Consider the following 27,979-nt stretch of genomic DNA (forward strand, 5'->3'; position numbering starts at 1 on the left):
GGAAATGAAAGCTAAGTGCAAGGTCGTTTCCTAATCTGAATAACTTCCCTTTCAGCAGGACACGATCTCCAGTTTAAAACTTTTTGAGTCTTCCTTTACAAATCATCACAGGTAACTTTGTGTTCAGAACATTTCTAACATTAACTGTTTTATGTATTGTGTAACATACTGTCATAGTGCTATAGATGAAAAGTTTAACATTACTTTTATATTGTTAGAGCTGTTAACAGATTTAGGAAACTGGTTTTGGGAGAGATCAAATGTGGCAAATCAATGTTCGACAGCTTTGTGTGTGTTAAGTGTTGGATGTTTTCTGTGGTCTTAAATAATACCTCACTCTCGCCGTCTGCTGTGTCAGTCATGGCTTCCTCCAGCAGTGTCCTATGTGAAGATCAGCTCCAGTGCTCCATCTGTCTGGATGTGTTCACTGATCCAGTCTCTACTCCATGTGGACACAACTTCTGTATGATCTGTCTCAAAGAGTTCTGGGACAGCAGTTCACACTGCCAGTGTCCAGTGTGTAAGGAGGAATTCCCTAAAAGACCTGAACTACGTGTAAATACATTCATCTCTGGACTTGCTGCTGCATTTAAGAAGCAGGTTCCCCTCAAGGCTAAAAAGGTTCTGTGCGACTCCTGCACTGAGGAGAAGCTGGAAGCTCTAAAGTCCTGTCTGCACTGTGGCGTTTCCTACTGTAATATTCATCTGATGCTCCATAAAACCACAACTAAACTCATGAAGCACAAACTGATGGAGCCTGTGGAGAACCTGGAGGACTACATCTGCCAGAAACATGACAGACCCCTGGAGCTGTTCTGTAGAGACGACCAGATGTGTGTGTGTCAGTTCTGTACTGAGGGAGACCACAAAACTCACAACACTGTTCCTATAGAGGAGGAGAGTGAAAATAATAAGGTGAGAGACATTTAGAATTTAGAACATGTGCATTTTAAATATGCAAAAAAAGTCATTACTGTATATTTGTTTTCTCCTAGACTGAGTTGTGGATGTTACACTGGGTAGTTCAGCAGATGATCCAGGAACGACTGAGGAAGATTGAAGAAATCAGACACTCTATAGAGCTCAATAAAGTGAGTCTTCATATTAAAACATACAGTAGAGTATACGGCCAAAAGTATCTGAAACCTGACCATCACACTTAAACTGGATGTGTACTAGCCATGTACTGATACCTCACCAACTAAAACACAAATCATGGGCACAATTAAATTATACACACTAAAGGTGGATACAATACATTTTTAATGTGCAAACGTATAGAAAACTACACCAAATTTGAACCAGTTAATGTTGAAAGCTGGGTAATTAATAACTTCCTATTTCACAAGAAGTTTTTCTTTATGACCATCATAAGGCTACGGAAGATATTCGTCAGAAAATATTTCTTCATGTTAAGCCTTTTCTGATAATCTCTCTTTTCATTCCTAAGGGTTTGATTATGTATGGCATATCCATGATAACGTGCATGAATCTAAAAACGTTTGACCAAAACGGTGTTAGTCTCAAACTCAGACTGATCAGATTTTCTAGAGAGTGCTAAAAGTCTGGCTTTTGAAAAAAAATCCCACATAGTAGAACATAAAGCAGTGCATTGGTTCCAAAATGATTAGCTCCACAACAATGATGCTGATGACCAAGGAATTGTTGTGGGGGCACAGTGGCTTAGTGGATAAAAGACATTTGCCTCGCCCCTCCAGTGCTGGGGGTCCAAATCCCTTCATGTGTTTAGGGGTTTCCTCTGGGTACGCAGGCTTCCTCCCCCTTGTCATGTCTCGAGACGTAACGAAGATAAGGATGGATGCAATTGCAGTTTGACGGTTTTATTTATGAGTGACACAGGAAGGTAAATGCAAATCGTAATCCACAAATGTAATCCAGAAACATGCATAGGTCAGGCGATCGGCAAACAGGCATGAACTGGGCACGGCCGGAAACAATGTAGTGGTCACGGAATTACAGGGTTGATATACAAAACAAGAAACATGAACAATAGCGAGGGACTGGGAGCGGAGAAACCAGCGTATCAAAATGTTAGAAACATAAGAAAAGCACGTGTTCAATGTACACGATGTCACGACTGTCAATAAACGAAAAGCAGGTGCTCGCGCACCTTGCTCGTGCACGCGCACCTTGCTCGTGCACGCGCGCTCACATGCTCTACCGCGCGCTGCTTAAAGGGGAAACCGTGACACCCCTGTCCAAAGACATATCCTGTAGGATGATTGGCTGGGATAGGCTTCAAGCTCCCATACAACCTTGTGTAGGATAAACAGTAGGGAAAACAGATGGATGGATGGAATTGTTGCTACTAAGGACTTTACAATGTAAGAATAATAAATACCATTTATTTAATTTAGATACTGCATTAATCAGATTTTATTTCTTTCCCTTTTTTGTTAAGTTTGATAAAACTTTATCTACACCGTGAAGAGATTTGTTTGAGGACTCTCCACAAAAATCTGTTTATAAAGAAATTTACAAAAAATCCATTGATTGAGCAAAAAAAAAAAAGAATCATTGCATATAAATTTAATTTGTTTCATTTAGAAAAACACAGAGAAGGAGAAAGAAGACAGTGTGGAGATCTTCAGCAAACTGATGCACGGCATTAAGAGAAGTGCAGCTGAGGTGCCAAAGGCGATGGAGGAGAAGCAGAAAGCAGCAGAGAAGCAGGCTGAAGAGTTGATTAAAGAGCTGGAGCAGGAAATCACTGAGCTAAAGAGGAGAAACACTGAGCTGGAGCAGATCTCACACACTGAGGATCACCTCCACCTCCTACAGGTCAGAGTCCCTCTGTTTCTCAATAGCAATGCAGCACATGACAGGACAGCAGTCCCCATGCTGAGGGATTTCTCCTCTCTCCTGCTGTACTGTAGATTTACCCGTCACTGTGCAGCCCTCCACACACCCAGGACTGGACTGACGTCACAATTAACTCTCATCTGAGTCTGGAGACTCTGAGGAGAAAAATAATACAAGAAGTACTTAATGATGAAATGGACAAGTTTGTCCATATTGGTAAGTATATACTCATAAGTCAATTCTTAAGGAACAAAGGGTTTTCTGTCTTGACTTGGAAAACTTGTAAAATGTAACTATTTGAGTTGAAACAAAGGTTGTCTTCAAGTTGAGTTTAGTCACGTTTCTAAGGCAGCAGGTGGACTTTCTTTTTTAGTGTTTTACAGTGTAGGTAAATTATAAAAGCAAGTAATATTCTTTGTTTCTCTTTTACAAACAGAACTAAAAAGAATGCAGCAACATGCAGGTCAGTGGGATTTATTTGCTATGTGTGCCTACAGAAGTATAAAGACTGTATACTGGAGCAGGAAAAAAAAGTGTAAATTGTGTTTCTTTATCTTAGTGGATGTGACTCTGGATCCTGACACAGCAAATCCATCTCTTACCCTAACTAATGATGGCAAAGAGGTCACATGTGAAAACATAATAAAGAAGCTCCCTGATAACCCAGAGAGGTTTGATCGTTGCATCTGTGTACTGGGAAAGGAGGGATTCTCCTCAGGGAGATTTTACTATGAGGTGCAGGTCAGAGGGAAGACTAAGTGGGATTTAGGAGTTGTTAGAGAGTCTATTAATAGGAAGGGGGAAATTACAGCCTGCCCTGAAAATGGATTTTGGTCGGTGTCTTGGCATAATAAGACTGAATATGAGGCTCTGGACTCTCCTCCCATCCCTCTCTCCTTGAAACAGGCTCCTCAGAAGGTGGGGGTGTTTGTGGATTATGAGGAGGGTCTGATCTCCTTCTATGATGTTGAAGCTAAATCGCATATCTACTCTTTCACTGGCCAGTCGTTCACTGAGAAACTCTATCCATTCTTCAGCCCCTGTCTCAATGAAGGAGGTGAAAACTCAGCACCACTGATCATCTACCCATTGACTCAAGTCCAAGAATAGGTTTTAAACATGAACTTGTCAAAATGCACAAAATTGTGATAATCATGATTCCTGATTTGTCCTCCATGACTAGAGTTGGTAAAACATGTAATGAATCACAATTATCATGCATTTATTATAGCCTATAAAAATCTTTTTCTACACTTGTCTCAATTTCTGCTGCTATGGATGGTCCCGCATGGATACCCTAAAGAACTGCATGTCCAAGGCCTTACTTCAGTCGATAATCTTATACATACTGTAGACTTGTACATAACTTCATAAAGACATTCCTGTGGTTATTTACAGTATTTCACAAAAGTGAGTACACCCCTCACATTGTTGTAAATATTTGACGATATCTTTTCATGTGACAACACTGAAGAAATGACACTTTGCTACAATGTAAAGTAGTGAGTGTACAGCTTGTATAACAGTGTAAATTTGTTGTCCCCTCAAAATAACTCAACACACAGCCATTAATGTCTAAACCGCTGGCAACAAAAGTGAGTACACCCCTGAGTGAAAATGTCCAAATTGGGCCCAAAAGTGTCAATATTTTGTGTGGCCACCATTATTTTCCAGCACTGCCTTAACACTCTTGGGCATGGAGTTCACCAGAGCTTCACAGGTTGCCACTGGAGTCCTCTTCCACTCCTCCATGACGACGTCATGGAGCTGGTGGATGTTAGACCTTGCACTTCTCCACCTTCCGTTTGAGGATGACCCACAGATGCTCAATAGGGTTTAGGTCTGGAGACATGCTTGGCCAGTCCATCATTTTCACCCTCAGCTTCTTTAGCAAGGCATTAGTCGTCTTGGAGGTGTGTTTAGGTTCGTTATCATGCTGGAATACTGCCCTGCGGCCCAGTCTCCGAAGGGAGGGGATCATGCTCTGCTTCAGTATGTCACACAGCATGTTGGCATTCATGGTTCCCTCAATGACCTGTAGCTCCCCAGTGCCGGCAGCACTCATGCAGCCCCAGACCATGACACTCCCACCACCATGCTTGACTGTAGGCAAGACACACTTGACTTTGTACTCCTCACCTGGTTGCTGCCACACACGCTTGACACCATCTGAACCAAATAAGATTATCTTGGTCTCATCAGACCACAGGACATGGTTCCAGTAATCCATGTCCTTAGTCTGCTTGTCTTCAGCAAACTGTTTGCGGACTTTCTTGTGCATCATCTTTAGAAGAGGCTTCCTTCTGGGACGCCAGCCATGCAGACCAATTTGATGCAGTGCGTGGCGTATGGTCTGAGCACTGACAGGCTGACCCCCCCACCCCTTCAACCAGCAATGCTGGCAGCACTCATACGTCTATTTCCCAAAGACAACCTCTGGATATGACGCTGAGCACGTGCACTCAACTTCTTTGGTCGACCATGGCGAGGCCTGTTCTGAGTGGAACCTGTCCTGTTAAACCGCTGTATGGTCTTGGCCACCGTGCTGCAGCTCAGTGTCAGAGTCTTGGCAATCTTCTTATAGCCTAGGCCATCTTAATGTAGAGCAACAATTCTTTTTTTTTCCAGATCCTCAGAGAGTTCTTTGCCATGAGGTGCCATGTTGAACTTCCAGTGACCAGTATGAGGGAGTGTGAGAGCGATGACACCAAATTTAACACACCTGCTCCTCATTCACACCTGAGACCTTGTAACACTAACAAGTCACATGACACCGGGGAGGGGAAAATGGCTAATTGGGCCCAATTTGGACATTTTCACTCAGGGGTGTACTCACTTTTGTTGCCAGCGGTTTAGACATTAATGGCTGCGTGTTGAGTTATTTTGAGGGGACAGCAAATTTACAGTGCTATGCAAGCTGTACACTCACTACTTTATATTGTAGCAAAGTGTCATTTCTTTTCAGTGTTGTCACATGAATAGATATAATCAAATATTTACAAAAATGTGAGGGGTGTACTCACTTTTGTGAGATACCGTACAATATACTCATCCTTTCAATACACATTGTTTGAGTTCATATTATAGAGGTGTCGAAGTGTAATGAATTACCTGTGCTTATTCCAAGACTCCTGTTCACAATGTGTTCTTTCAGAATGTACTTTCAAGGCATTTAGTACTGTTTGATTTGAATAAAGGGCTGTGGGAGTAAGTGATTTATAAACCTATTATTTGCTGTCACCCAGAAGATGACATGTTCAGGAGTCTGGTTCCTCTTAAGGAAGTTTATCCGCAAAGGGCTGGTGTGGGTGCATTTTTTTCATTCCAAAAAAGCAGAAGCCACACCTGAGTCTGTTAATAGCAAAGCTCAACTGATTAAACCGGTGTATTCAGGTGTGACTCCTGCTTGATTGGAATGAAAACCTTCACCCACACCAGCTCTTTGTGGACAACACTGCTCTTAAGTGTCTTCTCACGTCATCTCAGGGAGTTTTTCCACACCTTTGATGTCTCTGGCTTGTTCAGGAATGATCTGAATCTACATCTAGCATCCTGTAAATATGTTTTGCTTGTTTTGTAAAGATTATTGTTAGGAAATAATAAAAGCTATAAAATCAAATGAATTTGAACTACATAACTACAAACCTGTATCCAGCTGCAGCCAATGGTAAGTTGTGAAGTGACCAAGAATGAGGCATGTCACCTGGCCCAATTCCTCACCTACCATCACCAAACAGAGGCTTTTATTTTCTCCCCTATGCGAATAACAAGCAGATTGTAACAAGAGTTTACACAGTGGAAAGCTCCTAATAAAGAAGCTGCTGGAAAAAAAAAGAGAAAACAAGCATGCAAACTCAGAGGCATCATTAGGGACTCTCCAAAGAAAAATGTATTTATAATCAACAGCAGGTTTCAATACACAAGCAGATAACATTAAAACATGCAAATCCATAATCACAATGATAGGCAGGAGTAAGCTAAAAAAAAAAAACAACAACTATTACACAGGCACAGGGAAACAGGCTTAGAATCGTATATAAACGGGAAGAAGAAAAGAAAAGAAAGAAAAGACCAAAACAAAAACATGTCACAATATAAGCATGTGCACATTGTGTTGGGAAATATCCCTTGCGCTCAGCAGATTCATCATGTTTTTCATGATAGGAAATGAGGTACATGTGGAGACGATCAACAGATTCTCCCTGATAACCCAGAGAGGTTTAATCATTGTGTCTGTGTGCTGGGAAAGGAGGGATTCTCCTCAGGGACATTTTACTATGAGGTGCAGGTCAGAGGGAAGACTGAGTGGGAATTAGGAGTGACCCGAGAGGCTGCTAAGAGAAAGGGGGAGATAACAGCCTGTCCTGAAAATGGATAATGGTGTGTGTGTCTGTAGAAAGAAACAGAAGTTTCAGCCTGTGACATCACCATGAAACAGGCTCCTCAGAAGGTGGGGGTGTTTGTGGATTATGAGGAGGGCCTAGTCTCCTTCTATGATATTGAAGCCATGTCTCATATCTACTCATTTACTGGTCAGACTTTTATGAAGAAAATCTATCCATTCTTCAGCCCCTGCAGTAATCATGGTAGTAAAAACTCACCACCACTGATCATTGTCAGGTCAAACTAATCAGCCTACTCCCAACACATATTGCAAACTATAAACATGGCCACCCCGGACAACACTTTCCAGAGCTCACACACTCTGTCTTGTTCGCAGTCTCAGACTTTTGATTAAGCCCACCTGTTCACAATCACATACACACACAAGCATCCTTTAAAGGAAACTTGCGGTCAACCACAGTTTGCAAAATATAGTCTTGTTTTTTTCTTTGTGGACGCACCTGATGCGGCCTATTTCCCCTGTTAATTGTACTGGTTTGACCTTGCTAAGTTTTTGATTTACGTTTCTTGCAATTGCCTATAGTAGTTAAGCCTGTTTCCTCATCGTCTAAACCCTGCCTGTTGTGTGACTTTTTCTGCGTAGTATTTTGGATTTCTTGAACTGTCTTAGATTAAAGCTCTGTTATCTGCAATTGCATCCATCTCAGCCTCTTTTACATGACAATAATTTATGTTAATTAGTCTATTAATATTTTGTTAGATTTAAACCTCTGTTAACATTTAGTTAACACATGTCTTAAACAACATTAATGATCTTACATTTTTACTAACCTTATAATTCTTGTGAACATCTTTCATGTAAATAAAGAAGAATGTTATTTAATGGCTTGCCAAATTATTTTGCGGTAAAAGCAGATCTAAATGCAGAATGTATTGCTAAATGTATTTCTAACTGTATTAGCTGAATTGGATTGTTAACTGACTGATATTATCCTGTTTTTTTCTGTTCTTCTAAGCTCTTCTCCCTAAGATCAAACCTGTACATGTTCCTGTTCAAAATAAACAAAATAGATCACACATTTGAAAGCATCCTCTTTAAAGCAACAGTGTTCCAGCCATTGCTGCTCATTTCTTTCATTAGAATTATACATGATGATAAAATGACAAGCAACTTAATGTAATGTAATGTAAGTCAATGCAGTAAAAGGCAGAAGCTCATTTTTTCATTTAAACTGGATGTGGTGGGAAAAGGTCTGGCAAAAACTGATGTCTTGGACGTGCGTGAAGTTGGGCCCCCGACCAAAAGTCAGGAAAATATTCACAATCGTTTGTGCTTCGTTTGTGCTGGTTTGTGCCGTAAACATTTTCGTTTGTGCTGCTTCGGGTCAGGAGATATTAAAAGAATATTCAAAGGTCATTCTGGGGTCACTCAGCCCCCCCACATGCTCCAAATTAACCCGAAATAGTCTCAATCGTTTGTGCTTCGTTTGTGCTGGTTTGTGTTGATAAAAGTTTCGTTTGTGCTGCTTTCATTTTAAAATATTAGACATTTAAGTGACGTCACCAGCCCCACACATGCTCCAAGATCACTCAAATAGGCTCGTTTGTTTGTGCTTCGTTTGTGCTGGTTTGTGCTGATAAACGCTTAGTTTGTGCTGCTTCGGATTTGGAGATATTAAAAGAATATTTATAGGTCATTCTGTGGTCACCCCCAAGTGAATAAAGAATTCAGTTTCAGTTCCTAAAAATTCTATAGTCACCTGTTGGATTTAATGTATTGACACTAAATACAGGATCAATATATAAAACCTGTTAATCTTAGCTAGCTATACAGTGCAAATTAAATCACTATGGCCTATAAAGGATGTTAATATTCTCTGGTCTCATATAAAGGTTATACTGTATTGGCAAATGTCTGCCATCTGATGGCAAGAATGTGTATTAGAAATTTGCCATGAAAAAGCCAAACTCTGGGAGTGGCCTCATGATGTCACTTTGGGGAAATGAAAGCTAAGTGCAAAGTCGTTTTCTAATCAGAATTCCTTTCCTGTCAGCAGGATATGATCTCCAGTTTAAAACTTTTTCAGTCTTCATTTTAAATCATCACAGGTAACTTTGTGTTCAGAACATTTCTGACATTAACTGTTTTATGTATTGTGTAACATACTGTCATAGTGCTATAGATGAAAAGTTTAACATTACTTTTATATTGTTAGAGCTGTTAACAGATTTAGGAAACTGGTTTTGGGAGAGATCAAATGTGGCAAATGTGTGAATTCTGTTAGTATTTTTGGAAATTGTGTTTACCCTACATCTACCTCTTAAGGTATAGTAGCAGAATAGACATTCGTGATGACACTATTGAGTGTATTGGTTTAATAGTTTTTTGTTTTGTTTTTTTACAATTCTTCTAGACATGTTTTAATTTAAACAGGTCCTATTATTTAAAATAAATAATTTCAGCAGTGTTGGGAAGTAGCTAAATAAAAGAAGTGACACTAGTAGAAACTGTATAGATTTTCCAGTAACACTATTTGGAAAATAAATTTTGAAAAACAAGTAGTGATGTCGCATGACCAGTTGATTTTTGTCCAATGCCCATTGGTGCATATTGCTTCATAGGCTTTAAGAGCCTCATTGTAGCTTTCATAGAATGGAGGAGACCATCTGATGGACATGTAAAACGACCAATCACAGTTTGTTACACGATGTATGGGGCGGGTAAATATTAATACTATAATAATTTAACACTGGAGTTTATTCTCTGATACAGACACTATTACTGGCACTAATATATTACTATTACTGGTGCTATATATATATATATATATATATATATATATATATATATATATATATATATATATATATATATATATATATATATATATATATATATATATATATATATATATATATATATGTATATATATATATATATATATATGTATATATATATATATATATATATGTATATATATATATATATATATATGTATATATATATATATATATATATATGTATATATATATATATATATATATATGTATATATATATATATATATATATATATATATATATATATATATATATATATATATATATATATATATATATATATATATATATGTTCTTTTATATTCCTTCATGCTGCTATGTTGACCTAAATTTCCTCTATGGGGGATTAATAAAGTCATATCTATATATATGGTTCACAGGAGAATTTAAAAAAGATGCTATTAAACAATAGTATTGCAATTTAAATATATTTCCTTGGTGTTGATTCTACACTCATTCTATGATTTTACAATGAAATATCCATTATTAAAAGCTTCAGTCTTAAGAAGAAAATCACAATTAATTAGTTATTTTTTTAATTGCTCAACAGCCCTAATAATAATCAACAGATGTTCTCATTAGGATACCTCCAAAATATTTTTGTTGTATTGCCTAAAACCTAAAGATCTGCCTAGCAATTGCTGCGTATTTCAAACAGGGAATTGTCATTGGCTAGAAATGTGGCCTTCCCTTCCCCCTCGTGGCGTTTGTGTGTGTGTGTGTCTGTGAGTGTGTGTGTGTGTGTGTGTGTGTGTGTGTGTGTGTGTGTGTGTGTGTGCATGTGTGTGTGTGTGTGTGCATGAGTGTGTCTGTGAGAGAGAGCGTTCAGGGAGAGATATAGAGAAATGAAGCTTGACAAGCAAGATCTAAGCTGGATAAACTAAGCAGCATTCAATGTTTTAAGTGTAAAAAAGTTGATTTAATCATTAAAGAAACTTAACATCAAGGACCAATTTTTAAGACAAATTGTGGAGATGTGAAAATGTTTGTTGAATCTCAGTGAATGCTAGTTAGTTTAAAGAGCACCTATTATTATGGTTTTTAAATGTGCCTAATTTTGTTTTAAAGGTCTCATACAATAGGTTTACATGCATCCAAGGTCAAAACACATTTTAATTTTCTCACAATTTACATTGCAGCGTTACCTTTTTTTCCCCCAGTGTCACAAACAACTCGTTCAAGCACCCATTCACTCTAGACTCCTCCTTTCAGAGAGCCTACTCTGCTCTGATTGATCAGATGTCTGTTGTGATTGGTCTACCACTTACAGTGTCAGAAAGGAAATGCCCACTACCATATCCGAGTTTAATGTATCTGTAATAATATAGGTTTTATCTTGCCAATTTGAGATAATGATGCATCGGAAGATCAACCATGAGAATGAGAACAGGATGTTTCTCAGTGGTAAGTTTATATGTAGTTTGGCAATAACGTGAGTTAGCCAGTTAGCAGAGGCTAACAGCTGTGCACTGGCTGTACATGTATATAACATAAAATTATGCATTTCGAACACTCAGTAGAAAATATATACATAAATAATTAATCATACTTACAGGTTGTGATCCAGAAGCGCAAGATGGTCCAAATAAAGTAGGTACGGCCCTGTCTTTAATTAATAATCGTTTTGGAAATCCCGTGTTGACTTCAGCTAGATTTGAGAAGCAGTCATCAGTGAAATGACTGGAACACAAACGAAGGTCGGAGTTGAACTGCTGTGGTATCGTTTTTAATATGTACTTTGACCACTGACGCTTTACATCCTCATCCTTTGGGAGTCCATGCAAAGTGCTTTTGCTTTTCCAGTGCAGCAAAAAAGCGTCTTCTAGACATGAACCTAACTCGTTCAGGACCCAACAATAAAATTTGGTGAGCCAGCCAGGAGTTTGTAATGTTGCTCAAATTGAAGACCCAAACTTTCCAGGAACCTTCCATTATCTAAAAAAAATATACATTATCTTGAAGTTCTTCAGTGGTTGTGCTGAAACAACATTGTGCATAGCTAGACTGAATTTCAATCTACCTTAAATAGTATTTCTTTCTAAAGTTTGTTGTTGCCTTGATATAATTCATTGTATATAGATAACATGGATGTAGTAATTAAGGAGAATCTGAAAGTATCCAACTGTGTCCTGATAAGTGGGTTATGAAACACTGCTGTTGATGAAGTTTTTGAGTTTTTGCATGAGTATGGAAGCATCTCTCGAACAGTGGAAATAACTGATATTCAGTCCGCATATTGTGCGCAGACAATAGCTGAATTCGAACATGGCTCTGCCATGACAGCTTTAGAAGCTCTTCCATTACCTTATCCAAGACCTTGTCATGGGGATCCTGAAGTATTTATAGTATTCAGAGTATTGCAAGCATGTACAGCGCAACCTGTGGCAATACAACAACTAAAGCTTACCTATCTGAGCTGAAACAATTAGCAAAGTTGAGTGATAGACAATTTGAAGATAATTTGAGGTATGAACTAAGTAGAATTTGTGATTCTGTACTGATCAGCTGTGTTTGGTTCTAAAGGACCTTCTCTGCCTCGTGAACTAGTATAAATGACATAGTTCACCACTAATGACATAGTTCATATGAAGACTACTATCGAGTCTCTCACTGCGAACGTGACTCAATTAGAGAATAAATGTGAGGATTTGGAGTCGAGGTCATGGCGCAATAGCGTTAGGATAGTGGGAGTTCCAGAGGGTGCTGACACATCTACAACTGCTGCTGTAGCGGCCTTGATAAAAGAGACGTTTGGTCTGGAGAAGGAGCTGGTTTTGGACCGGTCCCACCGGACCCTTCAGCCGAAGCCCAGGCCTGGTGAACGACCACGAGCTATTGTGTGCAGATTCCACTATCACAGTGACTGTGTTGACATTTTATGCCATGCGAGAGAGATTCAGCAGATTTAAGTGAGGGATTTGACCATATCCGTTTTTCCTGACTACACAGCCAAGACAGCCCGGGCCTGGGCTGCAGTTAACAAGATTCGGTGTCAACTTCGTGATATTTAGGGCGCTCGCTATGGAATACTTCACCCAGCTTGGCTTTGCATTACATATAACGGTGTCCAGAAGGACTTTATTTCAGCGGAGGAAGCAGGAGACTATGTTAAACTCTTGATATCGGAGTGAACTGCATCACCTATATAGTGGAGTATTTTTTTCTTTTCTTTTATTATTTTTTTGCACTCGGCCTTCCAGCTCTACAGAATTCGGATTCTTATTGAAGATATTGTCGATGCATTACTTCGTCTAGATTATGTGGACTCACTCCTCTTAAATCTACTTCTGTATTAATGTGCTTCTCTGTTTTGTTGCTCTGGCCGGGTTAGAGTCTCTGTTTATTTAATTTTATTAGTGTTATTTCCTCATCTTTACGTGCTACACTGTTATATTATTTGTTACAAGTCTTTAAAAGGTAAGGACATTATATTTGTTAATGTGCACAGACTATTTATCAGACTTGAATTCAGTATGGGTTTTTTCTCTTACTGGATTTTTTTTGTTTAGGTAATTTTGTTTGTTAGTTCAGATTACTCTTTGATTTGTTTTCACATTGTGGACAACTCTTGGTGGGAAACACTGCTATCTCCCTTGTTTTATGGAGACTATGGGTGTGTGTTGGGGGGTGGGTGGGGGGAGGTCCCACTTCGGCTCTAATTGACTATTTATATTCCTATGGTTTACTTTATTTAAATGGTTATTAGTAATATGGATCCCAGCATAGCTGGGACAGGCACGCCTTTAAGATTTATTAGTTGGAACGTCAGAAGTATGGGTAATCCTGTCAAGAGATCTAAGGTTTTTACACATTTGAAACGTTTAAACTCCAATATAGTATTTTTACAGGAAACGCACCTACGTATTAAAGATCATCAAAGGTTACACTGCCTTGGGTGAGTCCACTAACATTATTTCTGATGTGAACGGTAGATATATTATAGCTGCTGGTACTCTGATGCAAAGACAAGTGTTGTTGGTAAATGTATACGCTCCAAACTTTGATGATGTGGAATTTGCTAATAGAATGTTGAGCAATCTCCCCATGGAAATTAATGCTACTTTTAAATCGTTTTACTCTTCGCTTTATAAGTCCGAATTTCCTACAGACAATACTAAAGTGAATGCATTTCTTCAAAACCTTTGTACCCCTGTTATTGATTCGAATACTGCTATGCAACTGGACTCCCAACTCTCGCTTGAAGAAATTTTAATTTCAGTTAAAATTATGCAATCTAACAAAGCTCCTGGCCCGGACGGGTTTCCAATTGAATTTTTTAAAACGTTTATTGCAAAATTAGCTCCATTGCTTTTGGCTATGTTCAACGAATCTTTGGAATGTGAGTCTTTGCCTCCAACTCTGACACAAGCCACGATAGCTCTGCTTCTTAAAGAGGGTAAGGATCCATCCTCCTGCGCTTCTTACAGACCGCTGTCTCTGCTTAATGCACATGTAAAGGTGTTGGCGAAAGTAATGGCATCTCGTTTAGAGAATGTACTCCCTTATATTATATCTGAAGAGCAGAACGGTTTTATAAAGGCGTCAATTGTTTTTTAATACCCGTACACTCTTTAATATAATTTATTCAAAGCATTCGTCTGTGCTCCCTGAGATTGTGATTTCATTAGATGCTGAAAAAGCATTTGATAGGGTTGAGTGGGAGTATTTATTTGCAGTCTTGAGGAAGTTTGGATTTGGGGATAAGTTTATTTCTTGGATTCGCCTCCTTTACTCATCCCCTAATGCCAGGGTTCAGACAAACGATATTTATTCGGATTATTTTGCTCTCGGACGTGGGTGTCGCCAAGGCTGTCCTTTATCACCTCTGCTTTTTGCTGTCGCTATCGAGCCGCTGTCTATTGTACTAAAATCTTCTCCCTTGTTTAAAGGAATAGTTCGATACGGTGTAGAATACAAATTGTTGCTATATGCTGATGATTTGTTATTGTATGTAACCGATCCTATTGCCTCTATGCCAGCTGTCTTGGGTGTTCTGGAGTCCTTCGTTGTTGTCTCTGGTTATAAATTAAATTTAGATAAAAGTGACTGTTTTCCTGTCAATACTGCAGCATTTTCTCTCCAACAGTCAGATTTACCGTTTCGATTTAGTCAGTCAGGTTTTAAATACTTAGGTATCAACGTGACACGTTCTTTATCTAATCTTTTATCAGCTAATTTCACTCCCCTTATCTCAAAGGTTAAATCTAACATTTAGAGTTGGGGTAACTTACCCCTTTCTCTAATTGGCAGGATCAGTGTCGTCAAAATGAATATATTACAGAAGTTCCTTTTCTTGTTCCAGCAAGTGCCTCTTTCTTTGCCAAAATCATTCTTCGAATCATTGGATAAGATAATTAGTACATTTATTTGGGGAGGTAAGCCACCAAGGGTTAGTAAATCTTTATTGCAGAAATGTAGACTTAGTGGAGGACTTGCATTACCCAATTTTCAATTCTATTACTGGGCTGCGCACATTCATAAACTTTGCTACTGGGTTAAATCTCCTGGATCTTCTTGGTCTAAATTGGAACTATCTTCTTGCAGGGAATCCTCTTTACCTGCTTTGCTTTACTCCTCTTTACCTACAAAACTCTCCCTATATACTGATAATCTAGTTGTCCTCAACACACTTATGACTTGGTATCAATTTAGACGGCGCTTTAAATTTGTAGGTGCATCCTCTTTGGGTCCTTTAGTCAACAACCATCTATTTCCTCCATCGTGTTTGGACTCCACATTTTCAGTATGGTATGACAAGGGTATTAAACAAGTTAGAGATTTGTATGCCGATGGTGTGTTTGATGGCTTTGCCAATCTGGCATCCACTTATGAGCTCCCTGTGATGCATTTTTTTCAGTATTTTCAAATTGGGAATTTCATTTCTAGATGTTTTCCTGATTTCCCCTCTGCACCTCCTGAACAGCCTTGGGAAAGCTTGTTTTCAAACAATCCGCATCAGAGAGGAATGATTTCTAGGATTTATGATTTTAGTCTGGTGCTAGGTAGTGAGTCGAGTAACAAAATTAAGAATGCGTGGGAAACAGAGTTAGGAGTACAGATAAGTGAGGAGTGTTGGGAACATGCTATAGGTAGGGTACAGTCTACCACTTCTTGTGCTCGTCTTGGACTTATACAGTTCAAAGTTTTCAATAGAGTCCATCTGTCCAAGTCGAGACTTTCTGTGATGTATCCGGACGTAGAGGACAAGTGTGATGAATGCCATGGCTCTCCCTGCCATCTTGGCCATATGTTTTTCTTCTGCCCTGATCTCCATGGTTTTTGGTCTATTTTTTTTACCATCATGTCCATTATTCTCAGGGTAGATTTAAAATCTTGCCCATTGATTGCTGTATTTGGGATTCCGGATGCCTCAGTTCCATTGAGCTCGATACCAAAGGATGTTATTGCTTTCACATCCCTTATACCAAGACGTTCCCTATTGTTGCATTGGAAGTCTGCTAAATACCCATCTATCTCCCAGTGGCTAAAGGACGTGATGTTTTTTCTAAAACTTGAGAGAATAAGGTATACAATGAGGGTTTGTATGGACAAGTTGTTTTTTTTTAAAAAAGGTTTTAAAAACCTGTGAATGTTTACTGCTGTGTGTTGCTCAATTTGTTTTTTGTTTTCTTCTCAATGGAATATTCGGGAAAGGGAGGGGAGGAGAGAAGAGAAAAGGTGATGTTCAGCAGACATGTTTGGTAGATGTGTTCAGCAGAAATGTTCAGCAGAAATATTTAGTTCAGCAGAAATGTCCAGCAGAAATGTTCACCAGAAATGTTTAGTTCAGCAGAAATGTCCAGCAGAAATGTTTAGTTCAGCAGAAATGTTCAACAGAAATGTCCAGCAGAAATGTTTAGTTCAGCAGAAATGTTCAACAAGAAATGTTCAGCAGAAATGTCCAGCAGAAATGTTTAGTTCAGCAGAAATGTTCAACAGAAATGTTCAGCAGAAATGTTTAGTTCAGCAGAAATGTCCAGCAGAAATGTTTAGTTCAGCAGAAGTGTTCAGCCGAAATGTTCAGCAGAAATGTTCAGTAGAAATGTACAGCAGAAATTTTCAGCAGAAATGTTCAACAGAAATGTTCAGCAGAAATGTTTAGTTCAGCAGAAGTGTTCAGCCGAAATGTTCAGCAGAAATGTTCAGTAGAAATGTACAGCAGAAATTTTCAGCAGAAATGTTCAATAAAAATGAAACTGGGAAAAAAAAAGTTCCTCATCAAAAGTCAAGTATGTTACTGGGCATGGAACAGTCATTCTCTACTTGAATGATCCCATGACTAATGATGCACAGGTGAAGAGGAATATCATTAAAAGCCTTTCACCTCCAGCTTCTAATATAATTAAACCATTAGGTCCTCTAGCTTCACCCAAGGCTTATCTTGACCTTCTTGACTCCACCTTGCTGCTGTTTAAGATGTGGATGAGCTTTTTGCTGCATTTCTCAATCATCATCAGAGTGCTTGGGAAAAGCCAGCTGATTATCTACATCATATTCAGACAGGATTAAGTTCTTTTGTACAAAGCAATGGCATTACAGACACTGAATCAGAGAAACAGCTTTTGAAATTATTTTGTTGATGCTGGAATAATTCCCTAATTTCAAATCTCCAGCTTGAATGATGCAAACTTAACCTTCCAACTTTCCCAGAATTCTTACTCGTGCTGCTCACTGAAGAGGACTGCATGTAATCTATGTTTGACAAACTTTGACTTACCTGTTGAAAGTGATTACATTCCCTTAGTGGTAGTACAGCCTTTGTAAAAGCAAATTGATAAACTGCAAACCAAAGATGCAAATCTTCTGGCCCTCAGAGAAGAGAAAGCTGATCAAGCAAAAGTTCCTAAGTGTGACAAACCAAAGCCAGTTGACGACAGAAAAGATAATAAGCAGTTAACAAAAAATCCTGCTTCCACCTCAAAGCCAAAGCCTTGGTATTGTTTTAGGTGCAGTGAGGATGGCCATATTGCTTCCTTCTATAGTAATGCACCAAACCCCACACTGGTGCAAGCTAAGAAAAGGGAGCTTAGAGAAAACCAGCATGCTTGGTACATGCAGAATGGTGCACTAGAATGACATGATTTAAACTTGTTGAGGCCTGTATTGCAGGACACACAGAGGACATGCGTAGCTCATGTCCACATTCAAGTAATGTACAGTTAAGACATACTGTCCAACAGATTAGGAAGCTGCCGTGGCAGCTTATTGGAGAAAAATGCACTACAGTTGTCCAAGTATTTGGGACTGACAGCAACTATTTTAGATACAAATTCTCAGATCAAAACTAAGGCACAGTCATTCTATAATAATTATCTTTCTGGTCCACCCATTTGCCCTCTTGACCAATTGCTTGATGTTGAAGGAGCAAATGGTCTGTTAGTACCTTGCTTGGAGTACCTTGAAGTCTGCGCTAAGTTCCCCAAAGATTTCCTTTACTCAGAACCAGAGATACCTACAATTGCTTTAGTTGTTCCAGATGTCAATTCAAACAGTGAAATTCATCTGTTAATTGGCACTACCACCCTAGATGCCATGTATGAACAGTGCAGTAACCAGCCAACATTTCAAGGCAGCCCCAGTGTTATGGTTACAATCAAGTCTGGAGAGTACTGAATAATAGACAGAAACAAGCTGCAAGTAGACTGGGCTTAGTAAAACTCAGGGGACAGAAAAAAGAAGTTCCTCCTACTGGTCAAATGATTTTGCTTGAGGGATATATAGTTTGAGCTGCTTCACTTGGAGATGAGACATGGCTTACTTGAACAGCCATCCGAATCTATTTTTCCTTGTGGAGTGTTTGTGGATATCTGTCTCATTACCTTTCTGAAGCAGCAGTCCCTTCAAAATACCAGTATCTTTGAGGAACAAAACTGATCATGATAATGAACTTCCCAGTAACTGTATCTTTGCTGATCTCAGCATTCCACACCAGCTTATATTCGCCCTTGTGTGAATCGAAGGGATATTGACATTAACATGACGATGACATTGACATTGACCTCAGCTGGTTGTTTCACTCAGCATTTAAGAACTCAGGATTCTAAATTGCACTTTGATTTTGGATAGTCTCCATTACCTGTGGAGTGGAGGGAACACAGCACAAATTAAATTTGTTCTCTGATGTCTTCTCCACCATGATCTTGATTTTGGTTATGCCACAAAGATAAAACAATATATCAAATTGAAAGATGAAACAACTTTCAAACAGCAAGCACATCCAAGCCATCCCCAATATTTTTAGGCTGTATATATATATATATATATATATATATATATATATATATATATATATATATGTGCACTATGTATATATGCACTATGTATATATGCACAGTATGGCACCTGTGAACCGCACCGTCAGCCTTATTATATTCAGAGACACTGCATGTTGGTTGTTTGTGTAAAGAAACAAAAATGATGCTTAATTTCCTCACTATCTTTTCTCAAAATCTTTGGACTTTTCTATCCCTTTAAAAAAAATAGAAGAAAAACAAAGGAATGAGCAAGAGAGAAAAATCTGAGTGAGCAAATTCAGGAAGCGTGTTACGCCTTGCTCCCGTTTCATCAAGGGGAATAGTGCACACTTTCTGTGTGAAGTCTCTGGGGTTGGGGCATGCGAGGGCAGCCTTCGAGAGATCTGACTGCGCATTGTAACACCTACATTAGGCAGCTCCACTCGCGACTCACTCTCTTCTCGGAAGCCGAAGCGAGTTGGGTTTCAGGGCCTCGCGGTTCTGGGTCGGCCGCTGCCTAGGCAGCTAGCCATCTCAGGTTCGGGGGATCTCTTATGAATCCAGAAGAGGAGCCGGAGACGAGCACTGCTGTCTTCTGGGTCCGGCTCCATGCTGAATTTTGGAGCTTGCATTGCGGCGACTCCTTCCACTATGGAAAGCCACAAAAAAAACCACACAAGCAAAAATAATAGTAATAATTTCTCTCTGACTCCGAGAAGCTAGAAGGGTGTGCTAAAAACTGAGAGCAGCATATAAAGAGCTAATTGAAGTGATTACTGAGGCTGGATGAGCTTTTTTCTCCCCAGTGAAAGTAAATCCCTCACACTGCAGAAACTCCCCTTTCTTCCAGAAGTGCATGACAAAATATCAGGCTTCTGGGGGAAAACCATGCATAAGCCATATTTATAACTCCACGATGTTGGACTATTCAGCCATTGTGGGGAATGAACAGCATGGTTATTTAGGTATGCTAAAGGTGGAGAGGTGCTTGTGAGCTACCTCTCTCCATCGACGGCAGGTAATTTAGGAGGGCTGTCTTTGCCATCCAAGTCACCATGTAAGGCCAAAATGGCATTGGTGGGCAAGGCCTATGGAGTAGTAGTCTTGCTTGTGGGTCACTGCAGACAGTGACAGTGTTGCAGGCCTACCAAGCAGACCTGCTGAGTGAGCTCAACATATGGCAGCATTCAGCCAGTTCTTTCCTGGAGTTGGCTGGAGCCTGAGTGGAGCCAGGTCTAGTGTAATGGAGACACAGAAGGTGAGTATGGCAGCCTGCCAACCCCCGCAGACAGCCAGGGGAACCGGGCGGTCACAGTCATGGCCTGCTACTAGGCCTCATCTGAGAATGGGAATAAAGACCAAGCAGACAAAGAAGAGCGATCCTGAGGGGCCGTGGAGGGATGTATCAAGGGACATGAGGTTGTTGGGGCAGGTAGCCCCCAGTGCTACTGTAGGGCTTCTCCTAGCTAAGGCTGTCCAAAGTTTTCAGTGTTCTCTGGTCAGCGAGCTGTCACAGGACAACAAAAATCTGATGCTTTCCCTCCAATAGAATGTGGAATAGCTAACGTCACTAAAAGACCGTCTGGCAGCGTGGAAACTATTGCCAAATGTGTCTCCATGGGTTCTGTCTACCGTAGAAAAGGGTTACCGAGTCCAGTTTAGAGCTTGACCCCCCCGGTTCATAGGTGTGCTCACCACAGTAGTCAGCACAGACCAGAGCCTGACGTTAGTGCAGGAAGTAAGATCCCTCTTGGACAAAGGGGCCATAGAACATGTATCCCATTCAGACATACAGGTTCAAGATGCTGACACCCAAACTTATCATTCCACAGATTCAGTTTGAGGACTGGATTGTGACGATAGATCTAAAAGGTGCATATTTCCACATAGCCAAGATCGGGTTCTTCTCTATGGGCTAGAGTTATCCCCTTGCACCTTCACAAAGTGCATGGATGTCATTCTGGCTCCACTGTGACTCCAGGACATCCGTGTACTAAACTACCTGGATGACTGGATAATTCTAGCACGATCCAGGGAACTGGTGGTTCAACATCGAGATGTTGTTCTCGCCCACATGAAGAGCTTGGGGCTCAAGTTGAACCTCAGAAAGGTATGCTTTCTCCAGTGCAGTGGACAACTTTTCTAGGGGTTATAAGGATTCTACTACAATGAGGGCATTTTTATCCCCAATATGTGTAGGGTCAATCCTATGAACATTGAGCAAGATAAAGCTGGATCTGAGCATCCCCTCCAGTCTCTGTGGAAGACTATTGGAGCTTATGGCAGCAGCAGCCAACGGCAATTGAGAGGTCACCATGTGTTTACAGACAACACAGCGGTGGTCTCATATACTGACCACCAGGGAGGATTATGCCCATGCTCCCTGTTCAGGCAGGCGCAACTAATTCTTCTCTGGGTAGAGGGAAAGTTTTGTCAGTCAATGCAATGTACATTCTGGGCAGCTGAAATGTTGGGGCAGACATCCTGTCAAGGCAGGGGCTGAGGCCCAGGGATTGGTGCCTCCATCTACAAGTGGTGGAGTCCATATGGCGGAGGGTTAGCCAAGCGGGATTGCATGTGTTCGCCTCCAAGGAGACAACACACTGCCTGCTGTGGTTCGCCCTCACTTCTCCCGCACAATTAGGGCTGAACGCCATGGTGCACATGTGTACATCTGTACGCTTTTCCCCCAATAGCTCTGCTCCCACAAGTTCTAGAGAGAGTTCGCCAAGACAGTCTACGTCTGCTGCTAGTAGCACCTAATTGGCCAGCTCGAACATGATTCTCAGACATAATTTCCCTGCTAGATGGCACTCCTTGGGAGATTCCCATTTGCAGGGATCTACTGTCTCAAGCCAGAGGACTGATTTATCACCCTCGGCTGGAACTATGGAAACTCTGGGTCTGGCCCCTGAGTTTCATAGATTCTGGTCTCACAACTGAGCTTGTAGAGACCATGTTGAACCCTAGAGCACCCACAAGGAAATTGTATGCGCTTAAGTGGAGGGTTTTTGTCTTGTGGTGTGAGGGACGCCAGCTAGACCCAGTGAACTGCGCAATAGCTACAGTCCTAGAGTTCTCACAAGGGCATTTCTCAGCAAGGTGGGCTCCTTCTACAATCAAGGTTTACATGGCCGCCATTTTGGCCAGCCATGCCCCTGTTGATGGAGCCTCTGTGGGGCAGCATCTGGAGCCTCTGTGGGGAAGCATCCTCTAACTTCAAGATTTATGCCAGTGTCAGGTGGCTGAGGCCCATCTGCAGGCTGTGCATACCTTCGTGGGACCTTTCTGTGGTCCTGGGAGGTCTGTCAGGTGCCCCATTTGAGCCCTTAGAGTCAGTCTCTGAGAAGCTTCTGACTCTAATGGTAGCTCTTCTGCTGGTCCTGACATCTCTCAAGCGAGTAGGAGATCTACAAGCTCTCTCTGGTGCCCCTTCCTGCCTTGACTTTACCCCTGGATTAGCCTAGTCCTTCCTGTATCCTAGGCCAGATTATATTACTAGGGCGCCTACATCTGCTGCCCAGCCTGTCGTGTTGCAGGCTTTCTGCCCTCCTCACACCAGAACAAGAGAGAATGCACCTGCTGTGTCCAGTAAGGGATCTCTGTACTCATGTTCACCACTGCAGCCAGTGGCGTAAGTCAGAGCAGCTGTTGGTCTGCTTGGCAGTGACAGTAGAGGTGATGCTGGGTCAAAGCAGCGTATATCTAATTCTACAGTGGATGCAATCTCTATCACTTATGAGGTGCGCGGTCTCACTACGCCTCTCGGCATAAGGACTCATTCTACTAGAGGGGTTGCCTCCTTGAAGGCTTTGTCCAATGGGGTATCCTTAAAGGATGTGTGTGCTGCTTCAGGGTGATCTACGCCACACACATTCATTCGTTATTACACCCTGGATATTCATTCTGCCCCGGGCTTAAGTGTCTTGCAGTGACCCTCGGGCTTGGGTCTTTTTGAACAGGCCATGCCCTTGGCATGATGGAGTGGGTATTCTCATTCCCATACTGTTATGCTAAAAGCAACGTGGAGTTCCCTTTGAAAGAGAACGTCTGGGTTACGCATGTAACCCTGTTCCCCGAGAAGGGAACGAGACATTGCATAGCTTTGTCATACCGGAGTAGGCCTGTGAATTGTGTCTTCGATTCAGATAATAGAGGCTGACAGTGTGGTTCACAGGTGCCATACATATATCACGTGACACACTTAATTGCCACGTCACCTGATCATGACAGGCCTATAAATAGGCATGATTTTACACAAGCTTCAGATGCCGGTTGTGTGCAATGGGCGCTCCCATACTGTTTTGCTAAACGCAACATCTTGTTCCCTTCTCAGGGAACAGGGTTGCATACGTAACCCAGTCCCAGACCCATAGCCAGAAATCCAGTTTCTTTCATCAGAATGGCTAATCTCAAGCTTCTCCTCTTTTTTGCAACTAAATCATTACTGAATATTGTCTGTATATGTTTTTGTTCAATGTTTATATAATATTTACAATTATGTTGACCCAAACCATGTATTTCTTTTTAATACTTAATTTTGGGTCATTCCATCTCAAGTGGTCCAATACAGGCTACTTGACTATTTTTAATTTATTGTCATTACAAAACCAGCTCTATTTTTCTTTAAAAAATTTTTACTTGGTTTTTGTTACGAGATATTGAGGTAAACAGCTGTATAACCAAAATCTGTTGTGTACCATGACTGGTGATTTTGAAATGACAATACCTAGAGGTAATCACTCAAAAAAAGAAAAAAGAAAAACAGTCAAGCAATCAACTTTACAATTATTAGACCACTTGAGATGAACTGATCATTTTAGAAGTTGCATTTGAGAAATGTAACATGATGTAACATAATGAACAGGATTTTAGGAAGGGTAAAATTTGTATAGCGCACGGTCACTTAGTGGGTAGCACGTTCGCCTCACACCTCCATTCCCACCGTGGCCCTGTGTGTGCGGAGTTTGCATGTTCTCCCCCATACTGCGGGGGTTTCCTCTGGGTGCTCCGGTTTCCTCTCCCAGTCCAAAGACAGGCATGGTAGGCTGATTGGCATGTCCAAAGTGTCCGTAGTGTCCGTAGTGTATGAATGGGTGTGTGATTGTGCCCTGCGATGGACTGGCACCCTGTCCAGGGTGTACCCCGCCTTGTGCCTGATGCTCCTGGGATAGGCTGCAGGTTCCCTGTGACCCTGAAAAGGAGTAAGTGGTAGAAGGTGGATGGATGGACCTATTTAGCATGTCATTCATAATTCAGGTACTAGGATTAGAGTAGGAAAAATATTGAAAGTTTCTTAGATCTCATATTGTCATATCTCTGTCTTGTGTGTCAGTCATGGCTTCCTCCAGCAGTGTCCTGTGTGAAGATCAGCTCCAGTGCTCCATCTGTCTGGATGTGTTCACTGATCCAGTCTCTACTCCATGTGGACACAACTTCTGTATGATCTGTCTCAAAGAGTTCTGGGAGAGCAGTTCAAACTGCCAGTGTCCAGTGTGTAAGGAGGAATTCCCTAAACGTCCTGAACTACGTGTGAATACATTCATCTCTGGACTTGCTGCTTCATTTAAGAAGTCAGTTCAGGTGAAATCCAACAGCGCTGCAGATCTGCTTCCCTCAGAGACTAAAAAGGTTCTGTGTGACTCCTGCACTGAGGAGAAGCTGGAGGCTGTAAAGTCCTGTCTGCACTGTGGAGTTTCTTTCTGTAACACTCATCTGATGCTCCATAAAACTACAGCTAAACTCATGAAGCACAAACTGATGGAGCCTGTGGAGAACCTGGAGGACTACATCTGCCAGAAACATGAGATACCTCTGGAGCTGTTCTGTAGAGACGACCAGACGTGTGTGTGTCAGTTCTGTACTGAGGGAGACCACAAAACTCACAACACTGTTCCTATAGAGGAGGCGAGTGGAGAGAAGAAGGTGAGAGACTGAAAATTAATGATGAATATTAAAAAGTTTGCAAATGATTTTAGTGAATGAAATATGAACCTTTGAAAAAAGCATTTATACATAATATAGATTTTTCTCAGATTGAGTTGGGGAAGACACGAGCAGAAGTTCAGCAGATGATCCAGGAGCGACTGAAGAAGATTGAGGAAATCAAACACTCTGTAAAATGCAATAAAGTGAGTCTCTTAACTAACCTACACAATAACGTCTTTATAAAAACACATTAGGAGAATCCTGATATAATCATATGAAATAAAATCATTTAGCTCGATGTGTCTCCTGTTAGAAAAACACAGAGAAGGAGAAAGCAGACGGTGTGGAGATCTTCAGTGCTCTGATGCGCTGCATTGAGAGAAGCCAGGCTGAGCTGCTTCAGGTGATGGAGGAGAAGCAGAAAGCAGCAGAGAAGCAGGCTGAAGAGTTGATTAAAGAGCTGGAGCAGGAAATCACTGAGCTAAAGAGGAGAAACACTGAGCTGGAGCAGATCTCACACACTGAGGATCACCTCCACCTCCTACAGGTCAGAGTCCCTCTGTTTCTCAATAGCAATGCAGCACATGACAGGACAGCAGTCCCCATGCTGAGGGATTTCTCCTCTCTCCTGCTGTACTGTAGATTTACCCGTCACTGTGCAGCCCTCCACACACCCAGGACTGGCCTGACGTCACAATTAACTCTCATCTGAGTCTGGAGCCTCTGAGGAGAGCTCTGTCTCAGCTTCAGGAAACTCTCAGTGAGGACATGGAGAAGCTTCCCGAGATTAGTAAGTGTTTAATGATCTCTAAGAATATGTTGATTCAGAAATGTATGAAGAAATGTCCTGATAACAGAAATACATGAATTGTACAGTGTGCATTTAGAGATATTTGATCTGATGTAAGTTATAAAGCTCTGTGTTAGGAAAATAATCAACAAAGGGGAGGTAAGATGAAGCAGTAACTGTTACATCCCAAAGTTATTATTTTGTTCTTATAACAGCTTTTCCCAAAGAGTTTATTCATCTTATACCACAGAAATATGCCAACATTTTATTTACAGTATAACATGTCACACTTTTTATCCATTTATAGTTACAGTATATTGAATGTTGTGAAACATCCATGAAACAAGTTAGTTTCTTTTCTCACTTCCGTTATAGCAGCTATAAACAGTCATTTCCTTACAAGCTTCTCTTTTTCTCACTCATGTTAATCAGATAAAAACACACCTAGTCCTATTAACAAGAAGCTACAAAGAGTAAACTCCTCTGTCCTGAAGATGTCAGAAATCTTAAAGTTACAGCTTTACCTCTGACTGTTACAAAGCGCTGACACTGGAGACTCCTTCCATAAATGTTACACAAATAAAGGTTACAGAAATGATTATACATGTCTTTTTATAAAAAAGCATCTGCGTACAAGTCCCTGTGAATGAGCTGTTACTATAGAAACGCTAAGGTATTAGAACCAGTGCAGTAATATAAACCTGTGATTTGCAGCTGCACTACTGTCAGAGCTGCTGTTCTAGAAAATTAATCAACACCAATCAGAACTCAACAGCACTGTGGTGTAATCTGTAATAAAATATTTAGATCAATATGATGTTTGTGTTTTAGTTTTATTGTTACAGTACTTTGTTATAGCTCATAATTTTAAACTCTCCAATTATCCAATATTATTTTCCAAACAGAACTGAAGAGAATTCAGCAATATGCAGGTTTGTGAGCTCTTATTGATCACATGACTAAATCTATATTTCTTCACTGTTACACACTGTGCAATGATAAAACTGATGTACGCTGTGTTTCTGTCTCTCAGTGGATGTGACTCTGGATCCTGATACAGCTCATCCTAAACTCATCCTGTCTGATGATGGGAAACAAGTTACATGTGGAGACACAGAACAGGATCTCCCTGATAACCCAGAGAGGTTTAATTATTATGTCATTGTGTTGGGAAAGGAGGGATTCTCCTCAGGGAGATTTTACTATGAGGTGCAGGTCAGAGGGAAGACTCAGTGGGATTTAGGAGTGGTCCGAGAGTCCATTAACAGGAAAGGGAAGATTACACTTAGTCCTGAAGATGGATACTGGTGTGTGTGGCTGAGGAATGAGACTGAATATAAGGCTCTCGACTTTCCCTCCGTCTCCCTCTCTTTGAAACCGGCTCCTCAGAAGGTGGGGGTGTTTGTGGATTATGAGGAGGGTCTGATCTCCTTCTATGATGTTGATGCAAAATCTCATATCTACTCTTTCACTGGTCAGACTTTCACTGAGAAACTTTATCCATTATTCTGCCCCTGTCTCAATAATGGAGGTAAAAATTCAGCACCACTGATCATCTGTCCTGTTAGTCAAATCTAATATAAATTTCTAAAATTGGATTTTATTTCTTGATAAAAATGAAAAATGCCAGATAATAAGAATACTGTTGTTTTAAGTAAAAAAAAAAAAAAGATGTTTACATTTTATTTATGTGTAAAATGTAAATGTGTTACTGTCGCTCTCATTGTGATGATCCTCCGTTCTAAAGTGGTCTAATCCTGTCAGGATCCATCATCACTCCTGTAACTGATCTTCAAATCACATTTACTCAAATACATTCTCATTTAAAATATATTTTTTGAAGAAAATGTTTAATTCGGCTCAGATTTAATAATGCAAGCTGTTTTTATTGGCAATAACTATAGAAATAAGTAGTATATATTATTTTCTGTAATTTTCATCATTCTGAAGGTTGTTTCTACATCAAATGTATATTAAGAATACAGCACTAAGAAATAAAATATATATATTGTTTATTTATC

At 40.5% G+C, this 27,979-nt stretch overlaps 2 protein-coding genes and 1 long non-coding RNA gene across 4 annotated transcripts; 2 read left to right on the forward strand and 1 right to left on the reverse strand.

The window, feature by feature from the left end:
* Positions 1-27,977, forward strand: LOC108268232 (E3 ubiquitin-protein ligase TRIM39). Of its 2 annotated transcripts, none has more exons than XM_053681709.1 (7): positions 1-111; positions 24,576-25,165; positions 25,276-25,371; positions 25,482-25,715; positions 25,811-25,958; positions 26,864-26,890; positions 26,992-27,977. In XM_053681709.1, exons 2-7 carry the CDS (start codon positions 24,578-24,580, stop codon positions 27,534-27,536), a joined length of 1,638 nt encoding a protein of 545 aa, XP_053537684.1. In that variant the 5' UTR covers positions 1-111; positions 24,576-24,577; the 3' UTR covers positions 27,537-27,977. The 2 variants fall into 2 exon arrangements, with proteins under 2 accessions (XP_053537684.1, XP_017328572.1); XM_017473083.3 differs by lacking the exon at positions 1-111 and adding an exon at positions 9,154-9,276.
* On the forward strand, positions 5-4,282 carry LOC124625987 (E3 ubiquitin-protein ligase TRIM39). The gene is made up of 7 exons (XM_017473085.3): positions 5-111; positions 359-915; positions 996-1,091; positions 2,569-2,802; positions 2,898-3,039; positions 3,260-3,286; positions 3,383-4,282. The coding sequence occupies exons 2-7, from the start codon at positions 361-363 to the stop codon at positions 3,931-3,933; spliced, it is 1,605 nt and encodes a 534-aa protein (XP_017328574.1). The 5' UTR covers positions 5-111; positions 359-360; the 3' UTR covers positions 3,934-4,282.
* LOC128633076 (uncharacterized) lies at positions 1,247-6,580 on the reverse strand. The gene is made up of 2 exons (XR_008396738.1): positions 6,469-6,580; positions 1,247-2,978 (listed from the first exon to the last, which is right to left on the reverse strand). It is a non-coding gene; the product is annotated as an uncharacterized LOC128633076 (long non-coding RNA).
* Positions 27,978-27,979: the final 2 nt, after the last annotated feature.

The sequence above is a fragment of the Ictalurus punctatus genome, chromosome 7 (genome assembly GCF_001660625.3).
Source record: "Ictalurus punctatus breed USDA103 chromosome 7, Coco_2.0, whole genome shotgun sequence".
In the NCBI taxonomy this organism is placed as follows: domain Eukaryota; kingdom Metazoa; phylum Chordata; class Actinopteri; order Siluriformes; family Ictaluridae; genus Ictalurus; species Ictalurus punctatus.